Raw genomic sequence first — 15,148 nt, forward strand, 5'->3', positions numbered from 1 at the left:
TGCAGAAGCGCGTTGGAAGAATTGTAATTAAAACATCTAGTAGTGACACTGCGATGAAAGCTTTGACTAAGTGGCCAAGTCTTAGGTCCAGGCGCGATGAACACATCCTAAAACTTTTAAGGAAATGTATACATGGTCGGTGCCCTCAGTGTTTTAAGAACTACTTTGTTTTTAACAAGGACATTTGTACTCGTTCAACCCGCCAGAGCAATCTCTTGCATCTGCCTGCTATAAGAACAGAAGTGGCCAAGAGATCCTTTTATTACCATGGAAGTATTGTAAATGTCCATAATATTGAAAGATCTTGTTATTAGTTCATTTGTTGTATTACCTTGTATATATTTTATCATTATTTTTTATTATTGCCCCCGCGGGGATTTCGCCCAGAAGGCGAAACCCGAGGAGGCACTCTAGTAACTCGCGCGTATATTAAGAAAAGTACTTACAGTTAAAATATACAGTCATACACTCAATATAGAAAAAATCTCGATTTGCTTCAACAGGATGACGTTTCTATTGTTTGCGCCCGCAAGTACGAAATGGTTGAGATGACGTAAAGACAGAGCATCCCCAAGGGACCGCTTAGGTAGATTTTGTGACGAGTATTGTGCAGTCATACTTCGACACTCTTTTGCGTTACGTGTTATCAGTGACATTCTGTGGAGCAGGTGTTTCAGTTAAAGTTACGGACCAATATTTTAACGACACTTGTTAAGCGCAGAAGAAGTTATAAGTTGCGTATGACTGTGTATATAAAAACTTGGAGAGTTTTCCAGACACGAGTGCACAAATCTTTCATTGGAAGGCTTGCCAGACACTCTTTCTCTGTCTTTGACCGGAATAAGACTCAGCCCCAAACAATCAAGACGAGTGAACAACGGCTAGCTTCTCACTAGCAGAACGATGGACGATTATAGAAATTCGCCGACAATCAAATTCTGTGCTGACTTATTCCCTGCTCATAGATGTCTTTCCGCTATAAAGTTTAAAATAAGACTAGAATGCACGAGGGTGAATTAATATAACGTCCTTTTAATTTCTAAGGCTTCCTTTCCGGCAAATGAAATGAACTGAATGTAAAAAGTGAAAGAGAAATAGCGAGAAATTCAACTTCTAATTAAATCTTTTCTTACGGTTTAGAATAAACTATTCTCGAAACTGAGATTGTTTGATCAAAGCTGTGTAGATCGAACTGAAAGTAACATGGAACCTTGCATTTCCTGTATTTATCTCATACACCTATTGTATGGAATATGTGTGAAAATCTTCCTATTGTATGGAATATGTGTGAAAATCTTCGTTATGGATCGGTATATTTCAAAGAGCTACACAACGAGCGAGAATGCTATTGACCGACAATATACAGAGCGGGGGCAGCTGTAGTGTCAACTATTACAAGTTTTAAATAAAAGCGTCTATCTTTGTTCATGCACTTAGCTCCAATTGGAGTTTTTTTGACAAAAATTAATGATCAAATACTATAACATGACTTGGTATTTGGAACTGAAGATAAGACATACAAAAGATTTTATTGGAGCAATAGCTGATTCACTGAATGTAATGTATACGAAACGTTTTAAGAACACTTGGGCCTAGGCCTAGGCCAAACGTCGAACTTTTCATGAGACGTACCAAACTTTAATTTGCTGGGGTCGACCGGAATTAACTTAAGATCGTCTGTTGGGTTAGACGTCGAACTAAGGACGTTCAACAACATGACTTCATAATGACATCAAATTACGTCATTGTGTCAATCAAATTATGCCTAGATATAAGAAATAAAGAGTACATCATTTATGAGCAGCTTTGATATAAATAATCATCATCATCATCATCATAAAACATCCTCAATAACAATAACAGCAAACTATTATTATTGTTATTGTTTTTGTTGTTGTTGAGGATGTGATGATACTTATTATTGGGTTTACTTGTCCTCCGACCATGCATTTCAAGTTTATTACAAAGTGCAACAAGTGTTCTTAAAAAGTGCGACAGCTTATTTTATTACAAAGGGCGATAGTCTGTTATTTCAAAGTGCGACAGCTTTTTTTTACAAAGTGCGACAAGTGTTTTTACAAAGTGCGACAGGTATTACAAAGTGCGACAGAACAGCCCATCATAGGACACCCAGGGGCAGCTAGTCAGGACGACAGAATGTTCGTGGTGAAAGATTACAGTAAGATCGAGACAAGCAGTTAAACAAAATGAACATTCTATCGTCCCGACTAGCTGCCCCTGGGTCTCCGAGGATGGTCTTCGCTTTACAGTAACAATTACAAATGAAAGGTGCAATTGCCAGTGGAGTCTAAGAGCGGTTTCCATTTGTCAGAACTGACAGGCCAGACCATTTCCATCGCAATGATAATTTCCCTTTTAATCGAAACTCTCCAGCCAGATCAGTCAAATCCTAAATAGTATGCACGAAGGAGAACGTTTCAGCAAAAACTGTTGGAAAAAGCCTATTTCACTTTCAAACTGACTGGTCCGGCCAAGGTCCAGCTGGCCAGTTCTGACAAATGGAATGGCCCTAAATTTTATGTGATGTCACTGTGGTGACCTCTATGCTACGTGGGACAGCTCTCTAATATTTTGGTCTGTCCTTACAGTGGAGGACTACGTGAAAGAAAAACCCGATTTTCAAATTAACTACGGTGCCAATCCACAAATAAACCGGCAAGTATAAGTTTCAGTCTGACCTATTGGTAGCACTTCACACAATACACAAGCGATCTTTTTTCTTTAAGACTTTCAAGCTTCTTTTAAAATTTCCAACTTTTCGAGTTAATGCGATGCGAAGTTGAGTTTCCCGATTAAGTGCCTTGAGATTTTAGATACTAGGCCCAGTTAATACACATATTATTGCTAAACAATGTCAGGTACTTCTAATAAAGTCATAACAAATAGAAAAACGGCTGGTACAGTCTACATTCAATACGGCTTGAAGCTTTTCCATTCAAAATCTGTTGTTGTTGTTAATGAAATAACTGAATGCAGCAACATACTCAGCGATTAAAATGACGGGAAAGTCGCAATAAAGAAAGTAGACAAGCGTGAAAAAAGCACAGTAAACTTATTTTACTGAAGTTGTGCGTATTGACTCAGAGTAATAATATTCAGGGGAGATATGTTCGGTTACATTTTTGTTTTGCATTTATGATGCAAGTTCACTTTCGATTCCTGTACGGACAGTAGTAGAAAGTTGAGTCTCCTGAAAAATGGACGTTAGCAAACATCACCAACACTCCGTTGTATAAAAATTATGCTACAACCAGTTTTCAAGTAATTTTATGTATACACGGATTAACATATTGAAAATATTGGGCGGTAGACGGACTGTCAAAAAAAATATAACACGGCATTAAAGGAGGATTTAAGTACCTTCGCTATTCACCGCCTATGGAATGCACTGTTGAGGCTACCAACTCAAATAAGCACAAAAAAAAGCATACTGTCAACAACACGTAAATGTTAAAGAAAACACAGACAAAAATCTAGGATAAGTCCGATGCCCTTGACGTAGCAGCACTCGTGAAAGTCTTACTGACGCCAAAAAATCCGGATCAAGGACGACTAATATGACACTCAGTAAAATCATGATGCCGAGAAAGACTGGTTCACTATGTAAAGCCTTAGAGCTGAAAAGCGAAGTACTGACGCAAAGCTTACATTGAAAGGATAAAGCAATAAGATTTTATCTACAGAATTAACTCGATTTCGAAACGAATGAATGTCATTAATTTACGATGGGAGAAATGGGGTATTAAATAACTGTATCATAGAGCTGAGCGCCGACATAACAAGCTTAAATTAGTCCAATCTACTGCCTTACAATAAACTCTGTATTGCAATATTTCAATTGAAGATATTGTACGAACCTTGAGTGAGGTAAAATGTTCAATAAAGTGATTGCAAGAACTTCTTTCACCACGATTCCTCCACTATGGCGGCCCACAACAGTCACGGCAAAACCAAAAACCTCAGGGCAAAAGCAAAATACCTCACGCCAAAACCAAAAACCTCACGGCAAAAACAAAATACCTCACGGCAAAACCAAAAACCTCACGGCAAAAACAAAAACATCACGGCTAAACCAAAAACTTCACGGCAAAAACAAAATACCTCACGGCAAAACCAAATACTTCACAGCAAAAGAAAAATAGCTTTGGTTTTGCTAGACTGCAAAACAGTCGGTTTTTTTCTCAAAATCAGTAAAGAAATCGGTAAAGCGTGGCGTACGAGTCTTACTGTTTTGTAGTCTATGGTTTTGCCGTGGGTATTTGCAATTACAGGGATAAAATCTTACCTTCTCGAAAATTTCAGCCAGGAAAAGGCTCCCGAAAATTCTAGGTGGCCTTTTTTAGGGTCAAAATCCGTTAAAAATGGGTAATTATACCATTTTGTAGATGTTCGAAAATCCTAGGAGAGGCAGGCAAGCAAGAAATTTTTGCAATCGAAATTTTTGCAATCGAACCCTCACTAACTCGAACTGTTTTTTGTTTCCCTTCAGAGTTCGAGTTACTGGGGTTCTACTGTACTAAGAAGCAAGCTCAGTTATAAATCATGATCCATTGTTTGTAGTAAGTGAAATATGTTTCCTTTCCGTCCAGTTTCGACTAAGTATTTAATATTGCCGGGGGTGCTCTCAAACATCATTTCCAAAATTATCCAAAACAATGTCCAAAGGAAGAGGAACTTTCTCAAGTTTTTTTATCGTGAGTTCCTCAATTACAGTGCTGTATTCCATGTGTTGATTAGGACGCTTTTGAGAACTTTTATCGATGGTGTAAATATTTTGCCACTGTTAATATTAACTTCCAACAATACAAAGGTGCAGTTTACACATCATGAATAACCAAGTTTGAAGGTCACTTTCTAGGCAAAAAAATTAATTGTCAACAGAATAAAAGGACGATGACACAGAAATTGTCTCCAAAAAAAATTCGTAGCGCCCTCCGAAAAATAATGGTCCGTCCCTAGACAACAGCGGCAACACCGACCTCACAGGATACAGCACTTGAGAAATTTCACCCAGCATGTGAGTTATTTTACTGACTACGTCCGACAAAACTTAATACGTCTTACGAAGAAGTGACGATGCCATGTGGTGCACAGGTTGAATGTGAGCACCTCTTCACGGGGTTATCGGTCCGCGCGCTACCTGGGCACGAGTCAGCTTTCAGCTTGCTGCACTGAAAAGACGTAATGCTATATGTCATGTGTTTTTTACGCTGTTTTGGTCGTTTTTACGAAAACGTTTCCTTCAGGAATAAATAAAAATTTTCTGCAAAAAAAAAAATGAAAAGAAAAACTGGGGGCTGTGGTGACCAGTACATATATCATGAGCATTGTGCGAACTTACCCTTGACATTTGTTTTAAAAACTACAATGAAATAAAGGCGTATTAACTTTTGAAACACGCGTAAACCAGAGAGGTTCCAGCCTTCAAAAGTAATTGACGCACAGAAGTCGAATGCTCTAACTAATGCTGAGCTATTTCACTGAGCTTTTACTTGCTACTTCCGACAACAACGTAATAAGTCTTCCGACGAAGCGACAGTGCCATATGGTGGAAAGGTACAATAACATGAGGGCTGCCTTGAATGTGAGCAACTCTTAAGCGTTAGCTCAATTTGTAATCAATTCGTTTAGCACCTAAGGGGATCGTGTAAATAGCCAAATTCCATCTCTTTTGTCATGGACATTGGCGCCAACTTTATCTCCTTGTTCGCTTTTAAGATCCAGCAATATAAAAGTGTCCTCACCTACGGTACGCGGGAACTTTCGAGTGATCATGGGCATTGATGTTGCTTTTCTCTTCCTGATTTCAAGGCCTGACAATGCCAGCTGCAGTGGCGGGCTATTACTGCACAGGCAGGCATGTCCATGACGATACCCACATTATTAACTACGTCTACCACTCGCTGTAATCTCCTTTGATCACAGCGCGTAAACTCTAGTACACAGTGGGTTTTAGTTCTGGTTTTCCATGGTAACGGCAAGCGTCGACTCTATAGCAGATCTGAAGTGATTTGACGCGAAGGAGATGAATTGTCGAATGAAACACTCTAAGCGTTAGCCTTCATAAAGGCTTTATAGTTGCGCCAGAGAGGTCGCTCCCGTAAAGTGCTTCATCAAATATTGATCAAATTCATTCAAAACCAGCCAATCACCCCTGTAGAATTCGTATAATTAAGTGGTAACTTCTTTAAGCAGAAAAAAATTTTTCTTCCTTAAGGACTGGTTTCTTCACAGATTTTTAAACTATAGTGTAAAGGGGGGTGGGAGGTCCATTCTAAAGTATTTTCAATGTATTCTATGACTGTTATTTTAAGGCTAATAGAACCAGGATTTGCTGGCCTCATAAAAAAAAGTAGCCTTTAGTCCAATTAATCGTGTCTGGAAAAAAGGGAAGCGTTGAAAAAGATTTCGTGTGCCAACCTATTTGTTTTAAGAGAGCCGTCTTAAAACTAAGAGCTAATGCGCCCACCAAATACACCTGCTTTGCATTGTTTGCAAACAGAAAATCTCCGTGGCATGCAAAACATTCACGATATCTCCAAAGGTTTTGTGTCCTACAAACATGTAGTAGTTTCATAAACTGGTACAATGGAATTCGATAAATACGGACACCATGGGGACACGCCATTGTGTCCGTATTACCCGGGTGTCCGTATTAAACAGTCCCTCAAATAATACGTTACGAGACAACGTTGTTTAATCAAGTTCATCTTCTGTATATTGCACTCCTGCCACATAATAAAACTGAAAATCGAGTTTACCACAGATGCCGTGTTATTTTATTTTTATTATTTTAAAGATGTAGAATATTATCACAGTTTTTACTAAGCCTTAGTTTTGAAACTTCTACAGAAATCCACAACAAAAGCAAATACTAATTTTGTGGCAATTAATCACGTAATTGATGGCACTTGTAACCATGTGCTCACTAAATAAAACAATATGGAAGATCCGTTGAATTAAATGACCACATGTAGCCCGCATCGTTTTGTCTAGATCTATAACCCAGACAAGCAAACATGTGCATATGTAACAAACAATTAGACCTAAAAAATAATCTCATCTCAATCAAAACTGACCTAAAAGAACAAAGACTGAGAGAATTCTAGAACATTCAGTTCAAACTCCCCCCTCACTGACCAACCCCATTGTCGAGAGTTATTTTGTAGACTCATAATAATAATAATAATAATAATAATAATAATAATAATAATAATGGAATTTATATAGCGCTTATACACCGCTGTTCTAAGCGCTTTACAATGTAAAAAAGGACATGAGAATATCATTAACCACAAGCTTACATATAACCCTACTGTACACATCTTAAAAAGGAAAGAAAAAAAAAACAAAAAACAAAAAACAACAACAACAACAAAACAAAAAAACAAAAACAAATCAAAAACAAAAACAAAAACAAACAAAAAACAAAATCAAAAACAAAAACAAATATGACGAAACTAAATGTCATATACCTTTTTAAAAAGAAACGTTTTCAACTTAGATTTAAAAAGATTAAAATCAGAACAAGCTCGAATTTCAAAGGGGAGCTTGTTCCATAGTCGGGGGGCAGCAACGGAAACGCTCGCTGGCCATAAGTTTTCATGTTAAAATTTGGTTCTTCAAGGCGTAAATGATCCCTTGATGACCGTAATGTCCTTGCTTGATGGTAAAATTTTAAAATATCTTCAAGATATCGGGGACCGGAGCCATTCAATGTTTTAAAAGTTATTAAATTTATTTTAAGAACAATTCTCTCCTCAACAGGAAGCCAGTGAAGATCTCTTAGAGTCTCGGTGATGTGATCTCGTTTTTTGAGACCGGCGATAATTCGAGCAGCCGCATTCTAAACGGACTGTAACTTAGCTATGTCCCGTTTTTGGGCACCAAAAAGAAGAGAATTACAAAAGTCCAACTTCGAGCTAACAAAAAGGTGAAAAAGGTGAAAGTGACAGTAGGGCCATTTATACGAGGAAAAATGAGACGCGTCTTACATAAGACGCGTCTTAAATAAGACGCGAACTGTACCATTTATACGAGCATGTCATATCTAAGACGAGAACAGCTCGTATAAATGGTTTGCGTCTTATTTCTGTTCTTGACTCGTTTTCATGTGAATGTTGCCCGTAGCAACGGCAATCCAAGGTGGCGCGCCAAAAATTAACGCATGCGTACTATGCGTTCGCGTCTTATGTAAGACGCGAAGGTCATTTATGCGAAGTTTTTCTCGTCTTAGCCAAGACGCGTCTTATCTAAGAACAGGTGTTAAGGGCTGTTCTAAAATAAGACGCGTCTTAGCTAAGCCGCGTCTTATTTTAGACGAAATGTGCCATTTATACGGAAAGTTCGCGTCTTATTTAAGACGCATCTTATTTTTCCTCGTATAAATGGCCTATTGTGTTGTCAAAAATCACGCCAAGATTGCAAGCCTATTGAGAGGGCCTGATGTTTTCCATGCCAACAGAAATCGTGGGCGGGGGCAACGAATGACGAAAACGGGAGTGCAGAAAGAGAAATTCTGATTTATCATTGAACTCATCTAGAACTATCATAGGTAGTATATTGTATATTGATATGAACGTAGGAAACAAACACACACTTGAGATGGCCTCTCTTAATTAATTTCTTTCTCGGTACTCCTCACGCTCAAAGCGAACAATTTAGACTGTTGAATGTAGAACGAAAAGCAATGCCAATATGTAGACAACAATACCGTTTCTTTTGCTTGTATTTTTCTCTGCAGCTTTAAATGAGTGTCCTCGGAAAATCAGCTTTTTCTCCCGCTCTAAGGAGAAAACCTTGTAACTTGTACAACAAAAGGGCTGCCTTTGATGTGAGCACCTCGCAAGCACACGGACAATGTGTACTGACCTGACCCCCCCTTACCACCAAAAAAATTTGATATGAAACTTAAGTAGTTTTGGTCAGGGACAGTATATTCTGCCAAGTACGTTCCATCGTCTTTGTCTTTTACATCCACCTTAACTTCGTATCCTTCCTTATTTAGTTTCACCGCGTAAACGTCGCCACCTCGCTTGCGTTGACGACTTTGGCTGTCGCGAGAAGTAATAGTGAATTGTGCCTTCTTTCCAAGATTTGCGCTTTTTATTCCCGGGCCAGTTACAGTAGTGCTGGCTGCACAAGTTGATCTGTCACTGATGTAGCCTGTCCTCTGGATAGCTTCCTGTACACTCTTGTGAAATGTAGGACCCACCTTGGCAGAGAAGGAGTAAAAGAGATCTTTGCAGTCAGTTAAAAAATATAATTTCTGATAACAAACGATTTACGATTTTTTCTTAGCAGCTGTGCTGGAAAGGACTTTAAAAAAAGAGAAGGATTAAATATCCTTCTTCTCACTGTACCCATAAATGTCTTGGGAGGGCGGGGCGACAGCCTTTTTTACATCTAGTGAATTTTCCGCTGAGGGGACAAATTCAGTAAGTTAATGTTAATTTATAAAGGTTTTTCACCTGTACAATATTTTTCTCTTGTAATAGTCGACGCCGGAGTTTCACGTTAAGTTCTAGTATTCTACCTCGGGCAACTATTTTTGCAAAATATACTGATTAGTTCAACTTCTTTCACATTTATTATGGAACAGGGAAACGCGAAGATCACCTTGTACTTTTATTTCAGAACTTCCTCAAAGTGATTGAAGGATCAGTCATATTTATTTTATCTATTCACAACTCATCAGGAAACAAACGTTAACAAGAATTACTAAAAATTACCTGAGCGAAATTCACCTCAAATTGGTTGATGCTAAGCAATGTTATCCTCGGGATCCCAACAGAAATCCGGACTGGGTGGAAAATTGTGTTGTCTGCCCTTGAACTGTTGCTAGAACTAAAACAGTTATTGAAATCTCACCTTTTCTTCCTTTGCAAACTCCGGTAAAAACTGGGCCTCCGGTTCAAGCACTAAAGAGTAGCTTTCACGATTGGTCTCGAAAGTGGACACTATAGCCAGACTACTGAGAAGGAAGTTAACATCGCCAGGAGACTGTATGGAGGACTTTGCTTGTTCAACTGCACTCTCTAAACATGCTTTGTTTAACTGCAAACGTTCTAGCTGCCCCGTGAGGATGGATTCCTTGGATTGATGTAAACTGACCAGCTTATCCTGTAGAACTTGCTCTCGGCTATTTATTGCGTCACGAAGCTGTCAGGAAAAAAAAAAAGCACACTCACATATTCCCGAAACTTCTCCAGAGTTAATATAATTTGCATGTTGTCCTTCAGCAGCCTGATATTTGAAAACAAATAACAATATGATCCCTCACCGACGCTTTTATTTTAATATTAGCAGCGGTTTAGCAGTTATTGTTATTCCAAAGTTAATTATTTTCCGGGAGGTCTACTTCTACTTATACGTATCTAGTTCGAGAGTGGATCGAATCACTGACTTCTGCATGTCACTTTGAGCGCATTTTATTCTTTATCTCAGTAACTACCAGCATAAACCGTATTTCATTTTTTGATCATTACTCGTAATTGGTTCTTGTAATACCATGAAATTTTTGCTGCTTTGATTTCATTCGAACAAATAACAAAGACATGCCTTACTTTTTGAAAAAACTTTTGAATTTCACCATTCCTTTCTTCGCAAGCCTCCTTCATAGAAACACTTGCTCTCATCACTTGACCTTCAGCGGCTTTAATTTTTTCGATTTGAGAGCTAGCTTTGGTGACAAAAGCTTCCATTTGCTGTCGGTACTTTGAAGCAGCTTCAGCTACAGTTACACACCTGTGCCCGCTATGATTAAGGGCGTAACAGTCTCTACAAATAACACGACCACAATCTTTGTCAAAAAACCGAAATTGATCGTTATGTTCTGGACAGAAAACAGATACAGAAGCCAGTTGAGGGTTTGCTTTCAGCTCCTCGAGGGAAACAACCCGGTGGTCACGACTTGCTTTGCTGCGTTTATGAAACTGAGCGGCAGTTTTGCAAAAGTTTTCCTTGCAGTCCAAGCAACAGAAAGTCGCGGGGTGTTTCTCATCACAAGCCTCACAATCGTGCGTGTCTGTATGTTCTGTATGTCCAGCTTGCTCTTTGGGTGCTTCCTTTACGATGTCCAATAACGCAAAATTCTTTAACAGACCTTGGACTCCAGTAGGAACTGCGACTGCATGTCTGCATTTGGGACAATCAATGCTGTTACCATGGAGGAGTCTCTTCAAGCAGCTAGAGCAAAAGCTGTGTCCACAACTCAGAAGCCGAGGACATTTTTTTTCATCATTGTAACCTTCATAACAGATTAAGCACTCCGGTCCCTTGAACGCCATTGTCTGAAATGAATGAAAAAATCAACATTTTTCACAAATGAATGAAGAGGTAATTATCATAACAATAAAAAAATCAGAAAAAGCGCTCTCTCAAATTTGGCACGTTTGTGTCGACCCTCTTAAGCATCGTTTTCGCTGGCAGTTTTCTTTTCTCATGAACTTCTTTCAGTCTCATAGAGAGACCTTTCTGCAAAAATTGTACATTAAACTGCCATATTGTTACGCAAAAAGCAACGTCTAAGTTCACTTCTGTTCAAATGGAGTTTTGAAAAATTAAAATAAAATACCATAACAGATGATCAAGAACATATTAAGACATACCGCACAGAACTTACCGGAGCAATAGCTGATTCACTGAATATGACGTATATGAAACAATTTACGAACACCTTCAGTAACAATTTTGAATCAGAGTGTAGTCCTAAAGAGATATCACTGTGGTGACCTCCATAATACAGACACCACTCTAATACAGGCACTTTCGTCTGTCCTTACAGTCAGATCAAGCTACGTCCATTGAATTTTAAGTTTTAAAAGTTTTAAATTTCCGAATTTTAAATGAGATGCAAAGTTAAGTGCCTTGAGGTTTTAGTTACTTTTGGCCCGGTTAACACACCCACACACACATGCTAAACAATGTGATAGTTCTCAGTAATAGGTCATAACAGATAGTAAACCGGCTCGTACATTCTGAAAAGCCAGAGGTTTTAAGTACATTCAATATGGCTCGAAGCTTTTCGATTCAAAATCTCTTGTTGTTGTTATTAATGAAATAACTGAACCGAGAACTTTTCGGTGTCGTCACTTCAATCCATCCAACCAGGTAAAGAATACCATTAACGCGTAAAAATGTAAGAAATCATCGCATAATGATCCCATTTACGTGAGCGTAAAGTACCGTAAATACTGATATAGAGCTTACATGAACGCATTATTTCATCCACAGCTCTAGACTCGACTTGGATTTGCTTGGATTTGGAAATGCCTCAACGAGCTAACCCGGCAGAGCGAGCGATGGCAGAATTAGTCGACTCTACTGACTTACAATAAAATTGAATTAGTCGACTCTACTGACTTACAATAAACTTTGCCTTGCATTATGTTAATAAAAGAAGTTGCACGTACCTTTTGTAAAGCAAAAGGCTCACCGAAAGTAAGCGTAAGAACCTTTTTGAGCAGGCTTCACCGTCAGCAGTTCCGCCTTGTGCCTTACCTTGCGCCTTGTTGAGCGGTTGGCCGAGAGGGCTTGGTCCACTAAATTCCAGTTCTCACTCCTTAATTTCTACTTCCGTCTCAGTGCAAGTCTCAGTGGTTTCCAGTCCTCGTTCCTACTTATGATTCACATCCGCAACGGTCCGAATACCTGTTCACACTACGATATGTACGCTCCACTTTCCGCTCCAGTTACTGAGGGAATCGCACCGAAATCAGCGTTGTTATGTGTGAACAAGAGAGAATAAGCTGTCTCATTCTCTCTTGGTGTGAATAGAAGCCCTATCCAGTATGGTATGGGAAGGTCCATAATAATAACCTATAGTTGCTGACCTCATTATAAGAGGCCTTTCTCAGTACTACGTTGAAAAAATATCGTGTGCCAATCTATATTTTAGAGAGCCGGCTCGGTGAAACTCAGAGCTACTTCTCCCGCCAAATACGGCTGCTTTGCATTCACTGCAATACAAAATCCCTGCTTCACTACGCCACAAAATCTCAGAAATTATCTCGCAAAAAATTCACGGTATCTCTAATAATAGTTTTATAAATTGGTACACTGGAACCTGGTTTATACGGACACCAAGGTGACAGGCCATAGTGTCTGTAGTATTATTAAAGCAGGCTCTCAGAAAAAAAAAACGTCAGGGCCCAGTTGTTCGAAGGCCGATTAGCGCTTAACCCGGGATTCTCTTTCTTGTGTTCAAAAGCATTTTCTCGGATAATTTTCTCTGTTATTTTTAGAGCTTCCAATCACCAACTTGCAGACAAAAAGAATTTAAACGGAAATGCTTTTTAAGCTTTCAAATCTGAAATTAAATCTCGCACTAACCCTGGGTTATCTTAACCCAGCTTTGAACAACTCGGCCCAGGGTTACATGCTTTATCGATGTGAAGACTAAAGCCGACATCTTTACGCAAAAAGGCTATTTAATTTCTTAACTGTAACTGTAACATGTTTGTCCTAAAGAAATCTCACAATCATTTATCAAAGTCTACTATAGTCCATTACCTTCTAAGAATTTAACGAGGCGTGATCTTAGAAAAAATATGTGGCCTTTTTATCAGGAAAGACTAAACTGTCCGTAATAAATGGGTGTCCATACAGCGGGGTTCCACTGTATAGTATTGCACTCTGCTACGGTAAAAAATAAGTGTAAGTCGAAATTACTACAAACGGCGTGTTACTTTAGTTTTGAAACTTCACAGAAACCCACAACAAAAGCAAATACTGCGGATTTCGTGGCAATTAATCACGTATTTATAACCATGTGCTTACTAAATAATCCTTATGAAATGCTCCGTTGAATCGAATGACAACATGTAGATTGGATCGTTTTGTTTAGATCTACAACCGAGGCAGAGAGTATTGTAACTTGTAAACATTTCTATTGGTTACTGGTAAAAAAATCTACCCAGGACGAGCACATTATTATTATTATTATTATTATTATTATTATTATTATTATTATTATTATTATTATTATTATTATTATTATTATTATTATTATTATTATTATTATTATTATTATCGAAGCTGAATTTCTGAGTATGGTGTGTAGCGATGTCGAGATCGAACCAGTACTTCAAGACATCTCCGGCGAACATTTAAACAGAGGATCTAACAAAGCTCAGGATGCGAGGTTAGATATCCACGCGCGTGGTTTCTGGAAGCGACATCGTTCAGCATTCTTCGATGTGAGGGTCTGTCACCCTAATGCTGTATCGTATAGGGACCTAGAGCCACAACAAATCTATCGTATCCATGAGAACGAGAAAAAGCCTCTCTACTCAGAGAGAGTCCTGGACATCGAGCATGGAACATTTACACCCTTGGTCTTCACCACAACTGGCGGAATGGGAAAGGAGTGCTTGAAGTATCATAGCCGTTTAGCACAGCTGATTGCCATCGAAAAAGGGGAGCAGTATGCCAAAACCATCTCATGGATCAGAACCAGAACCTCATTCGCACTCTTAAGATCTGCGTTGGTTTGTCTTCGAGGCTCTAGGACCAGAAGAGTGCCATGTGACATTAAGAATGTTGATATCGACGTCGAAGTTGCTGAAGGAGCCATTAAATCGGACTATTGATGTGTTTCCTTACTTCATATATATCTTTTTATTTCATTATTATTATTACTATTTTTTTTGTTTTTTAGCAGTTGAAAGAAACTTTTGAATTTTAGAGGTTGATAGTTTTTTTTTTATTGAAATGAAATTCGAAATTTAATTCGAAAAAATTTTTCTTAGTTTTAATTTACTTTTTTTTAAGCTAAATTAAGTGCTTTTTAAATCGACAGAAATTGTAAATAGTGTTTTTGAATGAATAGTTTTTTCTTTTTTTAAGGGGAATTAATTGTAAATAGGATTTTAATAGTTTTTTAATAAAATTGTCTATTATTTTAAAAAAAATTATTGTTATTATTATTATTATTATTATTATTATTATTTTTATTATACTTAGGGCTTTTTATGGACACTGGTTTAGCCGTCATTAGTATAATTCGATTGCAGGATCTTAATATCTCTGCATAATGGCATTCTTAATTTTATAGAATTTTGAACTTTTATTATTAATTATATCTATTTCCTCTTCTTTTATGTAAGGTTAAGTTACTCCTATTTTT

At 38.1% G+C, this 15,148-nt stretch overlaps 1 protein-coding gene across 1 annotated transcript; it reads right to left on the reverse strand.

The window, feature by feature from the left end:
• Positions 1-8,806: 8,806 nt before the first annotated feature.
• LOC140952434 (E3 ubiquitin-protein ligase TRIM45-like) lies at positions 8,807-11,309 on the reverse strand. The gene is made up of 3 exons (XM_073401858.1): positions 10,587-11,309; positions 9,892-10,182; positions 8,807-9,235 (listed from the first exon to the last, which is right to left on the reverse strand). The coding sequence occupies exons 1-3, from the start codon at positions 11,307-11,309 to the stop codon at positions 8,807-8,809; spliced, it is 1,443 nt and encodes a 480-aa protein (XP_073257959.1).
• Between the last annotated feature and the right edge of the window lie 3,839 nt (positions 11,310-15,148).

The sequence above is a fragment of the Porites lutea genome, chromosome 11 (assembly GCF_958299795.1).
Source record: "Porites lutea chromosome 11, jaPorLute2.1, whole genome shotgun sequence".
NCBI classification, from domain to species: domain Eukaryota; kingdom Metazoa; phylum Cnidaria; class Anthozoa; order Scleractinia; family Poritidae; genus Porites; species Porites lutea.